The following is an 18,022-nucleotide window of genomic DNA, read 5'->3' as shown; positions in this document are numbered from 1 at the left end:
GTTGTGCTTGTCATCCGTTTCGTCCAGTCTTAGCCGCAGGTCTTCTCAACCGCCCTTCCTACAGATGCATTGCAGCATAATCGCAGGCACACACAGACCAGCCTGATTCTGCACGCTTTCGTCCTCTCTTTGTCTGCTATCAGGTGTCGAAGCGGCAGTCGATGCTGCCCGTAGGTCGATCTTACTTTTCTTCTCCATAATTTCATCCTTTGGTTTTCAGAAGCTGTTAAGGTGCGCCGTTCCCCCTTGCTGTTCGACCAGCAAGCGCAGACCCGCCATATCGCTACGAAACCTGCCTGGCCCTGTCGAAATTCGCGTGAGCGAGGCACAGACACGACCAGCCAGGGTCGGATTGGAACCCTGGTCCGTACCACTGCTCGGCCCAGTACTGGGGTAGCAGTAGGCACAGCTCCTCTTAAACTGCCCTCCCCACCCTCGTTCTCTTGAGCTTCCTCCCCTCCATGCCAGCTGCTGCTCGTCTCGAAGCTTGGTGATCCTCGGGCCGTCGTGAACGAGACCAGACCCTCCAGCACAGCTCCAATCCTTCGCCTCAACGGCCTTCAGGATCGAGGCCAGGTAATCAGCCAGTGCGACCCAACATTCGGCCGAGTCGACCTTCAAGCGCAGTCCTTGGGGCTCTCGAGGCATTCTTGAACTCGCAGCCGCCGACCATTTGTCTGCCGGACAGCCGACTTTTACGCCGCCGTGTAGTCAAGACATCACCATCATCACGAGCGACGTTAGGCTGATCATGGCACTGGAAGCGCCCCTTCGGTCGTCTATTGGAAGTCAAATATCCGCTTATTCTCATCACAACGAGATGTCTGTTTCGTCTCCAGAAATCGGGTCAATGCAGTCGCCTTTCATCACCATGTAAGTCATTTGAGGCCCCTCGATCTGCAAGGCGGAGTTTGACAATTTTTAGGTCATCAACTAGTTCAGACCATCTCGGTCCCAATTCTCTCCGACCAAACTCCATTCAAAGACTGTCGTCGAACAACATGAATCTTATGAGTCCAAGCGATATCGTTGGCCCATCTCCTGTCACCTCAACCGGTACAGAAACAACAGAGATTGAAGACGAGGAGGCAGAGGAGGTCCGGGCTCGCCCAACCTCGGCCAATCCTTTACCTCACCCTCAAGTAGGCTCATTGACTCCGTAGAAAACAGTTTAGGATACTGACATATTTCTCAGCTCATGATGCTGACCACCAACATACCCGACCATGTGCGACAGGTTGGTAGTGAAGAGGCTGTCTCGGTTATACATGCGCCCGAAAGCTTCCATAGTTGGGTAAGCTACGGCCACCTTGCGTAATAGTATTGATGTCTAATCACGAGGCAGGTATCGAATGAGCCGACCGTCAAGCCAGATCAAGCAAGCGAAAAATCATCACCCAGGTCCGACTCGAAGTCGTCGCCTAAGTCTGATTCCAGATCATCGCCTAGAACAGATACAATCAGCCTTCCATCCGTGACCGGACATGCAATCAAGGTAAAATATTCCGAGGTCAGTAGAGAGTTTCGCAATTAATTAATGCGTGAACAGTCTAGATCTCCTGGACTACCTACTCCCCCGCCACTCTCTACAGACGTACGACCTGTCCGTTACAGCGTGGATAGTGCCACGCCACGTGCACAAGACCTTCAAGACATGCTCAACGAGTCATCTCGGCTTAGATCTAGCAGTACAAGCAGTCTTGAAAGTAAGTAATATTCACTGCGTTACCTTCATGGCTCTAACGCAGTCCAGAAATCGATGAAGCGAGAGGAGAGGAGACTGATGCAGAGACGTACGACGATGACTACGCCACCCCTTCTTTGCTACTTGAGGACTCAGAAATCAGAGCACTGCGAACTGCCCTCCAGGAATGCTGGACTCTCTGCAACACACTTGCCAACCTGAGCTCGATCCATCGAACAAGGGTCTTCAACAAGTCGGGCACTCCCGACGCCCACGAGAAGGCTTGGATGGCCTGCTGGAAGCTTTGTCAACGGTTATATGATAACCAAGACGAAGACCTATACGGCCATAATGTACGGGAAAACCTTGACTTGTGCCGAGACTTCTGCCAGTCACTCTTTGATGTCCGGCAAAAGAAAGATGAAGTCGCCGACTCTATTCTTAGAGTTAGTTTCGAGCTGAACAACCAGTAAGTGCTGATTAGCGAATATGTGTAACGAGATGTCAAGCTAACTCTTTTTTAGTCTGTACAGCGCTCAAGATATTCGGAACCTGCCAGAGCAATTTCGCGAACGAACGCTGGACTTCTACATTACACTTTGCCATCGACTGATGAAACAGCGTAGCGAACTAGCAGATGAGACCGACTCCTTGTTGAAGGCATGTTGGTCGCTTGCAGAAATGCTCTTCAGTTTGAGGCAGAACAAGCGAGACGGTAGGGCACCTGACGAGGAGCTTTTGGGTTCGGCAGTACAAGCTTGTTGGGAGCTCTGCGATCTTTTCAGAGATGGGTGGACTCAAGTCCGCCCAGACCGGAATACGCCACGACCAAATCAGACAAGCTTTTTCGGTCATCAGCAGAATTTCGAACAGCCATCAGGTCGTGAGAGCAGAGCTTCTAACCGCTCATCTTATTCAAAGCGGGAAAGCCATAAGACTGTTACGGAGGAACGTCCACGAAAGCCACCTCCAGTCCCTGAGACCCCTGTAACCGAATTTGAAGACACGCCCATTTCACCGGAGAGCCAATCGCCTCGAGTTCCCAACATTCTCGTTCTCGGCACGACCTCTGACAGTGGGCGTGGCGGCCGATGGTCAAGCAGCGCCTCCCAGCTGTCCAGTTACTCGCAAAGCAGCAACAAGACTTCCAGCACGGCGACAACAACTACAGCAAGTGAAGAGAGCAACACGAGCCGGATCAAGGCTCTTGTTCTGAAGGCAGCTATGAATGTCGGCTACAGCCGAGACCCCGCTCTTGATAGCAAAGCCGAGAAGGCTGCTCTGCAAGCCTTTGTTAAGCAGATGCCCCCGGGATCTTTCGGCTCTCTTCCGACTCACGCCACGCTCTTACAGAATTACAAGAGCCTTGTACAAGCCGACGCATCATTTCGGGGATCATCCCTGCTTCCAGCTCGAGGGAAGCGCATTGCAGCCAATGACATGGCCAAGAGTGTGAATTACATGGCAGGTCGTGCCAGCCAATACGTCTTTTTGCGCGATCTCTACAGGCTTGTCTTCAGCTTCCCCACCGAAGAAGGAGAGTCGCGAAAGTCCGTTAGCATTGCTGTCTAAGCCCCTCTTCTCCGGGCTATTCTCAGGTGCCCCCTTTCGGCATTTTATTCTTTTATTTTCAACTTATGATCTACCACGAAAACATTATCACCTTACACAACACATCATACAGGTGCGGGAAGCGGGCGGACTCATTTCACAAGAACATTCTAGCTTTTAGGAGGAAGGCTTCAGTATCACGTTTTTAGGAGGAAAGCGGCCCCGTCTGTTCGTTTCTACTGCACTTAGATACCCCCCTCGTGGATGGATTTTGGCGCTGGGAGCTTGCACAATTTTGGGAGGCTAGAAAATCGCGTTTTGGTTTTATGCAGCTTGCTATTACGGCGGAGGCAAGCCGAAAGGCATCGTCATTCGTTTCATCATGCGTCACATAGATACCGTGGCCTATTCCAATGGCCAAGCAACTATATAGTTTATGTCGCAATGACTTTTCCTTGTACGTCTAAGGCTTCTGTATAATGCGTCAACTGCCATGTTTTCCTGAATCACCTTTCGAGATGCGAGGGCCACGAATGAGACCAAGAGAGCATCGCCCTTGAACATCCTTATTAACCGCGAAATGTCTAGCCCACTTAAATATTCCTGAGCTCATCAGACAGGGTGACTAAAATTGGGAAAGGTTGTTGTATTCATCATTCTCGTCGAGGGGTGATACTTTTTCCCAGTCAAAGTCATAAGTATTGGCAAAGTCAGTCGGTCCAACCACTGTCTGTTCTCGAGGTGCAGTTGCCTGACAATCCTCGGCACTCCACTGCTGTATATATGGCGCTGCATTCATGTCGGAATTGCGATCCGCGGCAGTTGATAGAGCTGGGTCTATGCAAGAGGCCATAGCTAAATCTGCAGACAGAACAACGCCTGCCGTGGGTGGTGGCATGAAGCTTGTAAACTCAGGGACAGTATTCCAGGCACTATTGTTGCTGAAGGAAGTGTCCCATGAGGGGTCTGTATTCATCTCTGAGAAGTTGAAGCCTGTATTGGCGAGTGCTGGTTGCTGGATCATCGAGTTCGCCGTTGGGATCATGAAATCTACTCCACCTTCTGTTCCATAATCCGAGTGAATGTGAGGTTGAGGATTATAGTATCCTATCTGAGGCAACTGAAAAGACATGAGCGCTGGCATCGTGTTGTCTCGCGCCAAATCGTTAACGTTCGTCCCCTTCAGAAACTCGCCCAAAGGCGTCAGAGGTTGTCCAGCTTCGCCCTTCTTCGGGATAGTTTTAGGCGTGCCAGGAGAGTTGACCACGGCATCCTTCGCCAAATTGAAATCCTTTGGTAACACTTCGAACTTGGTCAAGATGCCACGCGACTCTGCCTCCAACGGTTCGGTGTTATCTTTTCCAACGGTGCCAACATCATGAAGTCGTGCATCAAAGTTGGGTTGGGCATCCGCACCTACAGAATCATCGCGCTTGCGCTTCGTTGACCTATTGAACTTGGTACGATAATGTTCTAAGACAGGTTGAAAGCCATAGGGGTTGTCGGAATCCCAGGCTGCTACTGACCGGGTCGGCTCATGGGCGTTTATTAGTATGCCGGATGACACTAATACTGCGGTCGACCGCGATTCCAATAATCGAGTGGACTCATGGGGCTGTGCCGGGGATATCACTTTTGTCTCTTGTTGGAGAGTCTCTGGGTGGTTTGGGAAGCAATTGTAATTGTTGGGAGGTAGAATATCAGTGTTGAAATCACCCAACTGTTGTAAATGATTGTGTGTGGGAGTAAGACAAACAGCCATAGCCGGATGATCGTCGTTAATAGATAGGAGGTACTGGGCTGGTATGGAGGTACTTCTGCTGGCAGTGTAAGTCCCTAGTCGTAGTATAGTTGGATTCCTATTGTCAATAATTACCTTTCTGGCGACGGGGGAGCTGTCTTCCTATTTCCCCCGCTCTCCGGGAGAGTTCCATTGATCAAGGCTGTACTAGAATCTTAGTCTTAGCGCTTTGCTCAGATTATTGCATCTAGCAAGAGTGTGGAAATACACAACCTGCACAATGGCAGCTGCTACCAGCAAGGGATGTACTTACCCAAATTCGGGATCGTGGCCGTACTTGCTCTTGACGTACCGGAGCTGTGAGGCTGTGAGCGGCTTGTTGAAGCGCTCCTGGTATCTTCGCAGAATCACATCGCGCTTCTCCTTACTCAGGGTCAGACGCAAGATGAAGAGGATCTGGTCCTCGGTGTAAGTGATCTGGCCGACCATGTTGGGTGTTTTATAGCCGTTGTGTATTCAAAATGGGAAAGGAGCGTTGGTCCTGGGAGAGTGTTTGGTTTAATTTTGAGACGTCGTAGAAGATTTTGTGAGGGCGGTTCTAAAGGCCTATCTGAATGGAATGTGTGAACGGTATGTGGATGTTGACGATGGTGTCTTCAGGAAGGAGCTACAATGATTTGTTCTTGGTGCAAGTGAATCAGTTGACAGAATAAGGAAAGAAGGTTCTCCAGGTGATGTGGCGAAGCACACCATGTTCACAATATGTGACGGATAACACTAATAAACTTCATCTTAATTCTTATTGATTCTTGCATGATGTCCCTCTATCGCGTAATCTATTTCCATGTCTACCCGTGTTATGCTTACGTCTTCGCGTCTATGTCTCTAATGCTTGTGTAATCAATCCAATAACTCGCTCGCTTCACCATCAAACGTTCGATATCTATGCTGTATGCTGGTGTGCAAAAATTCCCCACCAGCAGCTCACTTGGCTACCCTCCTCGGCCTCGCCCCAGTCGTCCTGGCCGTCGAGAGTTCCCTCTTCAATGCAGGTAAGGGGACGTTCCTGACTCCCCATGGCATCCCTGAAACTTTTGAGAAGTCTCTTGGTCGTTTCATCTCGTAGCGGAACCATGACGACGGCACGGGCATCATCTTCCACAGAAAGCTGTGTAGAAAAGGCGCCGGCCAAAAGGCCGGGGTGATTATCGTCGTACATCGGGTCTGCAGCAAGGACGACCTAACAAACGGTTAGCGGCTTTTGGTGAAGTTACAAGTCGCCGAGGCGGCAAACCTTGAACTGGTTTTTCTTTTCAAAGAGGTCTTGATCAACCTCGTCCTCCCCTGAGCCTCCCCACGTAAGAGCACCCGCATCCAGCGATCCCCCTAGCTTCTCCACTGTTGCCCGATTGGCCTCCACGTTATGACGCAGATTGTCCATGATATCGGGCAAGTCACTCAAAATAACATGAACTTTCCATAAGGCAGCTGCTGCCAATCCAAGTAGTCCCGTGCCGGATCCCAGCTCCAGCACAGATGGCCGAGGTTGGCCAAGTGACTCATCGAAGAGCCGGAAGAGCGACGTAGGACCCAAACTTGGCAAGTACTGAGCCAATACGTAAGACGAGCCCCAGGTCTTCAGACCGAGTGAATCTCCAGTCAGAGGCGGTTCTCGAATAACAAGTTCAAATGTCGGCGTTAGAGTGTCTTCTCTAAATGGCCATCGGCGAGTAATCTCACCCATTGCTAGTCACTGTAAGCGGTTGCGTCCGTGGCATACATGAGAAGAGAATCCTGCCCTTGACATACCTGTACGCCCACATCGCTCCGTCAGCCGTTTACTTGCCTCCGACCAAATAGCCTCTTTGTCAACGTCATCATCGATCCAAGACAGTCCGCTCTTTATAACGGAGGAGAGGTACATCGATACCTCGCGCCGAAAGTAAGCGGTGGTCTCCTCTTCATGGAGGATATCCGACCTCCTGCGCCTGTGACTCCATATTGGAGGGCTCAGTTCCAGCTGCTTTAGTGTGCTGAGTAATTCTTCACTTGACGGTTTCTGCCACATCTGAGGGAAATCCTTCGGTTCGAGTAACATGGTTGCTGTTGATTTTAAAGTTCTATGTGAAGTCGTCTACTATGAAGTTTGTCTTTTTGAAAATCAAAAGTTGGTCGCAACAAAAAGGGTGGTTGCTGGATGAAGAAGGGGCGTAGGAAGTTTGACTATACCGAGGAAGAGATGAGAGGCGTGCTTACGGATATAGCCACTGAAAATTTCAGTGGCGGTCTGGACTTTCCGCTACCCAAGGACCCCATCGCCAAACCATACGGAGGCAATGTTAACGCCGATAAGGATAAGAAAACCCTGGGATTCCTTATCGTTATCGAATCATGTATGGGACCCACAAACGAAGGGTCCAAATGTGGCAGGTGGGGACCCAGGTTCGAAGGGCGTGTTCCTTACAATGCAAACCTCCTACGTTGCTTGGCGATTGGTTGGCCTCGCCTGCAAGGCTGCAGCGGAGTCATACTGGGCCAACCCAACCCCACGTCACAACATAAATAGGCTGCAATTTCTGCAGCTTAACTACCTTCCCTCTTTTCTTCTCCAAGCACCGTCCTCTTCAACGCTGCGTTTCTATGCTACAAACGGAGAGTTTATGCGCAAGCATGATCTCTCGAAGGGTTCCCTTCAAGACTGGCATATGAGAAATTCGGAGTAACATCTTCACTCAATACCCAAGTCTCCTGCCTTGTGTAGGATGACGGGTCTGCCCGCAAGGGCCTGGCGTGACTTCACGCTTGCAATTGGCATCAGAAAAGCAGGGCCTGTAGCCGTCTCTGTGTATATCCTTGCCCTTGGGCTTGGAGAAGACAGAGTGCTGGACTCGGTGACCCTATGGGAGAGCCGTTGCGAAGATTGTGCACAGCACTTGAGTGCGATACGCAGCGTCTGGATTCCTGGCCGGCTTCGGCTGGTCGGGAGACTTGACAATTCAATTCCGATCATTCTGTTGAGGACGGTGCTTCACTTTTTTCCCCTTCGGTAAGCATATCTCTATTTTTTTTTTCTTTTTTCCAAAAGTCTCATTGTTGAAGGATACTGCTAACGATTGAACGTTGCACGATTACATATCGCAGACATCTTTCTCGCAACCCTGTCTCCGTAGACTGGCGGCAACTCACCGTACAGAGAGTTTCGCAACACTAGCTGTGTGACAGCCCGGGTGTTCGAACTAGCTACCGCCCTCCATAGTCTGCTGATTCCCATCCTCTCGGTTGGACTCATTGGTGCAAGACCCTGTTGCCGGCAATCCAATCAACAAGGCCTTCCACAGTTCAGAGCTGGTGTCTGAAAGGCTACGTGCTCTGTCAAGACTTGCCACAATGTTCTTGGAAGCATGATGGTCAGTGCTTGCAACTGAAGCCAAACTCAGCACTTTCTCGACGGCGCCGATGACAATGTTTATTTGAGCCTCAATGATGACGTCTTGTTCGTGTGATGCACAGGCCTGTGGTAATCTCTCCTCGTAGGCAGTCCTGAGATGCCTCAAACAGAGGCTGACTTGGGTCGTGATGGTGTTAATGTACACTGCTTTTGTCGCGCTGCGGTCCTGAGTGCCAGCCTCGTTGCTTTTTATCTCTGCTCGTAGCTTGTCGGCCCAGATCTTGTTCAAGGTCTCTTTATCAGCGTATTCCTTGAGCTGGCTGACTTGTGTCTCAAAACCGTCCAAGTTCTCACAGTAGAAGGTGTACGCTGGGCCCAGTTGCTGATGCAGCTGCTGGAGCAAGAGTCTGATTTCCACAAGCCGTTGCTCGCGGGCATGTGTGGCTTTTGAGTCCATACGAAGAGCCACTTGTCTGTTGTTGGTATTACCCACATCCTGCCCTTCATCGTCGCCGCGGCTTACTTCCTTGCCTTTTTTGTGGCTGCGGCTTCCAGAACCGCCACTACTGCGGCAGTTGCTATTGCCCAAGGAGAATTGGCTGGAGTATGGCGCGGAGTCACGTTCGCGTTCACTTGACTGGGGGGACATTGGAGGAGAGCGTGTGTAGGCTTGTTGACCAGCGGCAGGTGTAGCGACATAAGCGTGCAAGAAGATGTTTTCGGGCACAGGCAAAGCGGCCTGCCAGTCGCTGAAATGTAGACTTGAGTGCTGTGGCGGCGAAGTTGCTTCGTAGTAGTAATGTCGTCCGGACGGGGGCGGTCTGTAAGTATAGGACGGCATTTCTCTCTAAAGCCCGAAGAGGATAGACAATATCTAGATCCGAGAAGAGAGGCACTACTTGCTATCGAATCTATCAAATCTTCCGTCGTAAGGTCTGGCAGGCAGTTTAGAAGTAGGCAAATTATACTCAACCATTGGCGCACATATGCTGGTAAATTCCATGAACCCGACGCTATAAGGGATGCAAGCGAAAAAAGTGGATGTGATGGCAGCAGACGGCCGAGAATCCGCAATGCACCGGATGCTTTCCTTTGCAGTTTGTCATCATTTACTGCAAAAGGACTACTCTCCTAAGGCCATTTCAAGCATACAAAGCTCACTACAATAAGCCAAGGCACATGAGATTTTGCTAACTAGGCAGCAAGCACTCTTCACCTTTGGGCGGCAAGGTACTATCCAACCAAAGAGGTATGTGAAAAGCTACAAAGCCAGAGAAGCAAGCATGAAAAAACAAAGCCGATGCTGCAGCTCATGTAACCAACAGCCTTGCCCAGGATGCAAACCATTCCCGCAGAATGGGTCGGTACCAACGGACCATTCAGTCGGTACCCGCCTCGCAGAAAAGGGTAAGGTAGCATGACGGGTAGGAATCTCATTGGGGCTCCGAGACCAATCCAATCATCCCGGGAAACGAGGCTAAGCGAGACTACCGGCCCGGCGGCGGCGGGGTGTGGGCGGGCCCCCCTTCCTCTCCTCCTTCCCTTTCACCTTCTCCTCTCTTGGCACGGCCTTCCCGCGCCGCCCCTGCCCCCCCTTCAAATCTCTAGAAGACGTCCCCCCCACCCGTACGGAAAGGAACAGTATGGGTGACTGAGCGAATCTTCTCCTCCCCAATTCCGTCAACAAGGTTTGCGAGATCATCGGATATAGGCTCCCTGGATCCCCTCTTTTAATCAACTCATTTGCTTCAGAGTTTCGTTATTGTTCGCCAACTGAAAAGGGATGGCAGGCCAACACGAGAAAGTGGTATCGCTAAAAAAGAGCGAAGAAAAAGACGCCGAGTTCTCCCTTCTGTTTCGCGAGGGGGCTGAGACGCGGAAACACCAAGGGCTTGGGAGGCAAAGACGGCTGGAAGCTTTTTCGGCGGCGCAGCGCACGCACCGCCCGCCATATTTTTAAACAAAAATGCCTTTTCTGCGTGTGTCTTTTTCTTACTCTTCCCTCCCGAGTGTACCACTACAAGCCGACCCATTCCTCTGTCATCCCTTGGGCCGGCCAGCCAGATACGATTACTACCAAAAACAGAGATGACGGGGGATTACGAGGGATTAAGAGAGGGGCAAAAGTAAGAAGAAAGGGCAGCCGACTTTGCGAATTCATGTATAGGCTATACGAATCCGGGCTGCCAAAAATAAAACAGAGACAATATTCGGATAAAATAAAGATGACAGGAAAAAAAAAGGTTTAAACAATAGGAGAGATAGGGAGTACACAGGGGCGCGATATTGAAAAGGGGCAGAAAACTTCACTGCTATGTCAAGAGGATTCGTCTTGTCAACTTTAATGAGCCAACAAAAAAATTAAATACATGGGAGATTTCACGTTTTGCTCAGCTGTTATTGCGGGGAGCTCTGGTGGGCACCTTAATCACATTTCCAAGTGACATGGCTCGGAACGCGATGGAAACGGTTTTTTGGGGGGAGGGGGGACCTTGTTTTTCGAACCTGGTGTGGGGAATGACACGACGTCAGAGAGAGAGAGAAGCACGCGGGAGACCGAACGGAGACCGAACAGAGAAACACGAAATCGCAGAAGGGAGGAAGAGGAAGGGGGGCAAACAGAGGGGAATTCGTGACACAGAATCGCTCTCCGCTACTGTTCTCTTGTTTGTGCTTTCTCTCTCACTCTCTTCCTTTTTTGTTTTTTGTGTGTGTGTTTTTTTGGGGCTCGTTCGATCATGCAAAACAAAACCCGCCCCTTTTGCCCCGATGTAATTTTGATTCAAATAAGAGCCCAGAGAAAGCCCAGAGAGCTGCAGCGCACGGCCGTTTTCAACTCGTGCCATTGCTGCATCGTAAAATGACGTTGACACTTTGCATAACAACGCTTTGTTTACAGCAAAGATCAACTACATGCCGTTGCACAACATGAAGCGCAGCCTCATACACGTGAGTATACATGGTAAACAACAAAGGGGTCAAGTGAAGGATTGATTCAGTACGGGTCTGTTAAGATCATTTTCGATTCTTGTTTGTTTGTGTAGGTGACTGACTACCTGCTCTGGTATCAAAGAAAATGAAAGGCAGAAGATGAAAAAAGGAGGTAAATCTCGCTCCAAATTTTAAAGACACAATGATAAAATTCTGGTCCCGTCTCCACGGGGTTTCCAGTTCGGTTTTTTGTCCATGCAATCCTATATGCTGGTCACCAATGCCGCCTGACCCTGATGCAAATGCTATCCAGTCCAAGGAAAAAGAAAAAGAAACGTAGAAAAAGTAGCGAAAAGGAGAAAATAATCATTCGCTGTTGCTGATGCTGCTCTCATTTGGCCGTCCTGTCCAGGACTTGGCGTGAAATCCCCAGAAATTATCGCTTGCGAAGGAGAAAAAAAAAAAAAACCAAATCAAGTCTGTCTTTTGCACATGTCCATCTTCGCTGGTCTCATCGATCCGTTGCTGTGGAGCAGTTTGGGACGCCGTCCCTTTGTCGCCTTCTAAGCAACCGCAATAGGGGGCGGGCATTCCCTGTAAATCTCCGTCTTCATGACCTTGAGCCGTTCGCGCATATCGAGTAGATCGGCCATCTTGTCCTCGGGCGGGTGTTGCATGTCAGCAATCTCCCAATGCAGAGCCTCATACTTTTCATAGAACGACTTGAAACGCGCGGCCTTGTGGACCAGGTCGGGGCTAAGCATGCGCTGGCGCTTGGGAGCAGACTTGGTCCGGGCGCTGTCGATGGAGGAATCGGAGGATTCCAACGCCTTGCGCTTCTTGGGTGCTGAATGTTCGAGATCCGAGGCATTCGTGGGCGGTGACGAGGCCAAGGGGGATGATTTGGCTGGCGATGTGTTCTTGCTCTTGAAAGACACTCCAGATGAATTGCGGGGAGAAGCATGCGAGACATCCGCGGGGCGCTGCTTTAGGTTTACAGGCGCCTTGATCGGCGCCTTTGGCTTCGCCCGTTTCGCAAGGGGCGCTTCGGAACTAGAACTGCTGTCGTCTGCCTTCTCATCCCGCTGTCGTTTGGGTAGCTGTGTCTTGACCGTCTTGATTGCCTCCCGCTCGACAGATCTCTCTTTGGGCCGTTCAATTGACCTCTCCACCGGCCGCTCTGGCTTCTCGATCGGCTTAGGCTTCGGCTTAGGCACGGCGATCTTCGGCCTGGGAGGGAGCGATGTATCAGGTTTTTTCTTGGGGGCAGGAGCAGCGGCAGCGGGTGCAGGCCTTGGCTTGGCAGCCACGATGCTCGCCATCGGCTTGTCCTCCGAAGATTCTGAGTCCGAATCTGAGTTGGTAACAAACTCTGCGGAGAGTACACGACCATTTTTGCCGGGGGCGGACGCTTTCTCCTTGCTCTTGGTTGGTGCAGCTTTGGCCGGGGTTGACTTCTTGTTTGTCGACAAGAGTCGCTTTGCGGTAGTGTCGGCAGCCTTCTTTGGCTTGGCCGGGAGGGGGTTTGAGGATGACCGTGACATGGCTTCACCACCCTTCATCTTGAGAACGTCTTCGTCGTCGTCTGCATCTTGTACCTTGATCTTTGGTGGTGGTGCAGCGGAAGCCTTAGCGATGTTCGCCTGCAGCTTGCTGAGGATCTTGCCCTTTCCTCGCTCCTCCCTAGGAAGGAGCTTCTGCCACTCTGGCTCTGTGGTTGCCAATCGCATCTTATCGAACTGACGGATCGCGTTGTCGATCGCTTTTTGTCGGGTATCTTGGGTATCATAGTCGTACTTCCACACGTCCAACTCTCTCCAATAGTTCTTCCTCAACGCCCACATTTTGTTATCTTGGTCGAGCGAGGCCACCTTTTCCAGGGCGGGCTTGAACTCTTCCTCCTTGCCTTCCCATAAGCTTTCTAAGTAGTCATATGGCCTGTCTTGTACAGCAAGTTCGTGGACAATCATGGATCGCTGCTCCTTGAACTTCTCAACTACTTGCTGTGAAGATGAAAAGACAGGGTTTGTCGACGGCGAACTGACGGCTACCAGAGCCGGTGACGAGGGCGATGATTTGCCGCCGCCGTTGCCATATGATGCCATGCTAGACAGAAGTTTGGACGTTGGCTTTCCCGAGGTCTTCTTCTTCGCCGGCGGCAACCTTTCCATAACCTGTGATCTATTGTCCATGTTAGTTGTGCCATGACCACCATGACCCAGTCACCGTCCACATACGTCTTCTTCGATGCGTTTGCCGCGGCGATAGAGTCTTTCAGTATCTCTGTATCCGAGTCCATGCCAGAGGACGATGTAGAAGGGGCACCCTTCGCCTTAGCCCGCTCGGTCTTCTTAGGGCCATCGGAGCTGGGCAGCTTCTTCCATAAAGATGATGTTTGGGGTAGCCGTGTGGCTCTTTTCGTCGATTCGAATGGTTTCGTAAGGAATAGGTCGGAGGAGAAGGCGTCGGGGATCGGAGAGAGGGTATGGGAGCTGGAGCCGTAAAGCAACGTCTTTGTAGGGGGGCCGTTAGCATACATGGAACAAACGGAATCATGCTTGAAATTTGACATTGAGGGCTGCCACATGTATGTTTTCTCGGTAGCGATGCAGCTTTTGTCATGCAGGTAGGCAGCTCTAGCTGGTGATTCTTCCCGCCAGACGAGACAATAGGATTGTGTCCGGGGGGCTCGGAATGCCAGACAAAAAATAATGGCTTCACTTACCGGGCTGTTCCCCAGGGACAATTGTAGGTCCTCACCACTCTGAACGCACTTGATCATGTTCTCGAGAACATGATCCGAGAGAGTGATGGTAAAAGCTTGCGGAGGGACAGGGTTTCCCGAGGCAGCCGAGCTCTCAAGAATGAGGCCGGTATCCGGGACCTTGAGCGAAGGCATCGTGGATCTCGAGAGGTCACGCGAATCGGTTGTGTTGAAGGCTGGCGGTGCGTTGCATGCTCCGGCTCAGGTTATAAGGAGAGCAGTGCGGCAGAAAGGAGAAGAAAATAGTGCGGGTTCGAATTGGAGAGCCGAAGAAACTGAGGAGGGTCGTGAGAGTCGGCTGTCGTGGTGGTAAAGTGCTGAGTTGCGTATATTATTCTCGCAAGCGGATTATGGGGCAGGTAGGCAGGACGTCACATAGTAATGGTACGTCGGAATGGGTGGTTCTCGGATCGCAAGCAGTCGAGGGTAGAGTGAAGGCCGGTTATGCAGGTGAATCACTTTATCGTTTGGACAAGTAACAGAGCCGTTCTACAGTAGTAAAAAAGGACACAGTGAATAGCTTGCCCCGGAGGGTAGAGTGGTGAGGAAGAGGTGAAGGTGAAAGAAGTCGAGATTAGGAACAGGAGGAGAGTGTACGGATAGGAAGCACAGCCAGTCAGCTCAGCCCAGGTTCGGCCCCAGCCAAAGAGAACGGGCCATGGAAGTTGGCGAGAGACAGAGGAGTTTGAGAGAGAGGGAGAGAGACCTGGGTGACAGAGCCCAGCAGCCCAGTGCACGCCGGTCCGCAACAGGGCCACCCACCACGCCTCCAGACGTAACAGGGCACCCACCGGCACTAATTAGTGCAGGTACATCGGAAGGTACTTGAGTACGCTGACGAACTAGACCACCCGCTCGCTAACAGGCTCACTGAAGGCCGCTGGAGCAGGACGGATTCACTGGAACGGTAGCCTGAGCCATGAGAGAGAGCGGGTATGGACCATGTACCACTCCCATGCGAGACAGGGCGCCGAGCCTGGCCAGTGACGGGTACTTGGCATATACTTTGCTGAGTTCATCGGCTGAGTTCCCAGCAGAGCGAAGAAGGAGGGGGATTGGGGAGGCAGAAATAGGAAGATGGCCCCACCTTGGGTGCGATCTCATGGGCAACCAGCGCCTGTGACTGGCTGCGGAGCCGGTCGCGGTCAGTGACCTGGTCATTCTGCTGGTCGCCTAGTGCCTGTACCTCTCGTACCTCTGACCTTTTTGGCGGCACGACAGGGGGCTGGGGAGACCCACGACATGGGTGAATGTACCTACGGGTCAGCAAGGTACCTGATGTACTCGCAGCGTATGGTAAGGCACCCAGTCCCAGTCAGAGTACGGAGTACGGCGCACTGCTTTTCCATGAGTCCTCAATTCCCTACTGGTAAGTGTACCAGCCCAGAACGTTGACTATGCTTTTCTTTCGATCGGCCCCAGGGAGGAAAGTTGAGGAAGAAGGGGAGCAAAAAAGAAAAAAAGAGTTTGATCGAGTGCGCAGAGTGATCTAGACACACACTAGGAAATGGGACTCATGAATGATGAGGTAGTGAGTTGGATCACTCACAGCCAGTCACGCATTCATGGTGCCACATGGGCCGAACACATCATGGTCGAAACCACTGGGAGGATACCGACAGCGAGCCCTGGCAAAACCATCGCTACAATGGTGGACGACGTGGGGAGTGTGCGGTGAATGGCTAAATAAGCTATATTGAGACGTTGCCCGGAACAGCTGCGGGATAGCAACTGACTGCGGCCGCCAGCTCTGGTCCTCCATGCCATTCATTCAATAATTTTGTCTTTTTCTATTCCATACCCTGTACCCAGGTGCCGAGAGGTATCGCATCCCTCTGAGCCCCCTACTGAAGTTACCGGGTCCCACCTGACAGGATGACAGAAAAGTCGTGAAGAAACCGTAATAAATGAAAAAAGAAACTGTAAAACACACCTCTAGCAATGGCTCTAAACCTGGCCCTAAGAGAGAGAGAGAGAGAAAGAGAGGAAGCGAGCAAGAGACAACCGAGCCATAACAGGTCTGCCTGCAACGTATCGAGTATATACAAAATACGGCTGAGCTGCAGCAAGTAGGTAGTATTTGAGATTGTATTTTTGGCTTCACCCTTTTCCCGCCCGAATTGCCTAAGAGCAGCCCTTGAATTGATAGGGCCGCTCGTTTCGCCGGGTTCTCACATTCCCACCCTGTTACTTTTCCTCCGGGACACACTCACCACGTCCTCATTTATGACGAGATTTCAAAGGGAAAGAAAGGGACACACAAAATGACTATCATCTCCCAACGGCAACGGAATCGGCAACAGACGTGATGTGGCAAACTACCCTCCATTATCTCTGTCTTTGTCTCGGTGTTTCCATGGATCGGTTCATCTTTCCAATGTCTGTTGCTGATGTTTCTGGTTTGGTGGGGAACAGAAACATGGTGCAACCGCCCATCGACTTGGGTAGGCATGGGAACTTTTATCAGAAACCGCAGAGCGCCGTCTGCCTTTGAGGTCCCTTCTTGTTGCTTCTTTGCTTCAAAATTGTTTAAACGACGGGCAATCCGTCCAAACTTGACACAGGGTCGCGAACCTTAATGGTGAACCGCATTGGGGCAGGCAAGGGCGAGACCGCTTTGTCCGGCTCAGCCCAGTCCAAGGTCGACCGCAGCTAGCGGATCTGCCACCCGAACGTGGCTCTCGCCGTCTCAACTGTAACATGGTTGCATGCTCCTGGATCCCTCAGTCTTTCAGCACTCTTTCCAGCGCCTGCTGTGAATCTGCTGATGATATCCCGTCCTGAGACTTACCACCTTGGAGGCTTCTGTTGGCCGGCGATATACTTCTTCTGTGATGCGGCAGCGGCCACTCGGCTTGCCTGGTGAGAAGGCACTGATTGGAGTGGACACAGCAAAGGTGCTCCTCTCCGCCAACCTTTTGTTCACTGGAACCCTCACACGCCCGACAGGCCTGCATTTGATTCGTAGGGATGAAGTTGATCCACTTCAGTGCTACTATGCAGCACTATGCTCAGGTGAGAGAGCAACAGATGGTCTCCTGCCTCATTCTGGTGCCGTAGTATAGTGTTGCTCTGCTCCCAGGATGGGCTGAGTACCCAAGGCGTACCTCGACTGCAGAAGCTGGCCTGTCCCTACCATGCGGATACACAGGTTCCAAGTTACGACCGTGTGTGGTGGTGCACTGAGCCATGAACGGCTGGTGCCCACCCTGCCGGGCCTGGAACGGAGGCAAATGTCGCTCGTTTGATGATTGACAATATTTGGTACTAGTAACTATGATACCGGGGGAGAATCCCGTCAGACGGGTCGCCCGTAGGGCAGTTGGTCGCCGCCGTACTTGGAGCATATTCCGTGATTGGGAGAAAAGAAACCAACAGCACAGACAACAAAGACAGGGGAACGACAGACGGTAATGTTGAGTACCGGCGTGTGCTCCTCCTTCTCCTTCTCCTTCTCCTCCTCCACCTCTTCTTCTGCTTTGCTGGCAGAGCATACGTATGGCAGGCCGACAGCAAAGCGGTGTTTGCTGGCGCTGCTGACCCTATGCCTCTGGGCCCTGTGTTTCTTGGCACGGCTTGACCTTTTGCGGCTGGAGCGTGGCCAGTGGCCGATGAGATTCTTTCGTGGGTAACGTTAACTACTGTTGGAAACGCCATGGTGGTGCGGAGTACAAGCCGCCAGTGACTAGTGCCACGGTGCGTGCCTGACATATTCACCCCTCTTCGAAGGTTCCCCAATCCAAGGCCACCCACGCCATGCCAATCCAATACCTTGCATGCGTTCGGTCGACTCACGGTCGAGGAATAATTATTCAACCTGTTGTGCCGCCGGTCATCGCCGCTGTTGTCACTGCCGGAAGAACGCTTCAATGCCGCCTGGAAGCGGAAACACAAATTGGAGGGATCGAATTGAGGCTTGTTCTCGCAAATTTCCCTTGAGAAATAGGCCCAGTTTAACCGGGG

At 51.6% G+C, this 18,022-nt stretch overlaps 5 protein-coding genes across 5 annotated transcripts; 1 reads left to right on the top strand and 4 right to left on the bottom strand.

Annotated features, from left to right (window-relative positions):
* Positions 1-751: 751 nt before the first annotated feature.
* Positions 752-3,256, top strand: CTRU02_209934 (uncharacterized protein; the record flags this gene model as incomplete). Its single annotated transcript, XM_036720748.1, has 7 exons — positions 752-873; positions 926-1,142; positions 1,196-1,294; positions 1,346-1,510; positions 1,544-1,706; positions 1,754-2,153; positions 2,209-3,256. 7 exons carry the CDS (start codon positions 752-754, stop codon positions 3,254-3,256), a joined length of 2,214 nt encoding a protein of 737 aa, XP_036587588.1.
* Positions 3,257-5,285: 2,029 nt separating this feature from the next.
* On the bottom strand, positions 5,286-5,465 carry CTRU02_209933 (uncharacterized protein; the record flags this gene model as incomplete). Its single annotated transcript, XM_036720747.1, has 1 exon — positions 5,286-5,465. One exon carries the CDS (start codon positions 5,463-5,465, stop codon positions 5,286-5,288), a length of 180 nt encoding a protein of 59 aa, XP_036587587.1.
* Positions 5,466-5,919: 454 nt separating this feature from the next.
* On the bottom strand, positions 5,920-7,074 carry CTRU02_209932 (uncharacterized protein; the record flags this gene model as incomplete). Its single annotated transcript, XM_036720746.1, has 3 exons — positions 5,920-6,216; positions 6,271-6,722; positions 6,786-7,074. 3 exons carry the CDS (start codon positions 7,072-7,074, stop codon positions 5,920-5,922), a joined length of 1,038 nt encoding a protein of 345 aa, XP_036587586.1.
* Positions 7,075-8,212: 1,138 nt separating this feature from the next.
* Positions 8,213-8,821, bottom strand: CTRU02_209931 (uncharacterized protein; the record flags this gene model as incomplete). Its single annotated transcript, XM_036720745.2, has 1 exon — positions 8,213-8,821. One exon carries the CDS (start codon positions 8,819-8,821, stop codon positions 8,213-8,215), a length of 609 nt encoding a protein of 202 aa, XP_036587585.2.
* Positions 8,822-11,858: 3,037 nt separating this feature from the next.
* On the bottom strand, positions 11,859-13,487 carry CTRU02_209930 (uncharacterized protein; the record flags this gene model as incomplete). The annotated part of the gene is made up of 1 exon (XM_036720744.1): positions 11,859-13,487. The coding sequence occupies one exon, from the start codon at positions 13,485-13,487 to the stop codon at positions 11,859-11,861; it is 1,629 nt and encodes a 542-aa protein (XP_036587584.1).
* Positions 13,488-18,022: the final 4,535 nt, after the last annotated feature.

The sequence above is a fragment of the Colletotrichum truncatum genome, assembly GCF_014235925.2.
Source record: "Colletotrichum truncatum strain CMES1059 chromosome Unknown Contig_0006, whole genome shotgun sequence".
NCBI lineage: Eukaryota > Fungi > Ascomycota > Sordariomycetes > Glomerellales > Glomerellaceae > Colletotrichum > Colletotrichum truncatum.
The sequence above is the reverse complement of the archived record's forward strand: the minus strand, read 5'-3'. Positions and strand labels throughout refer to the sequence as shown.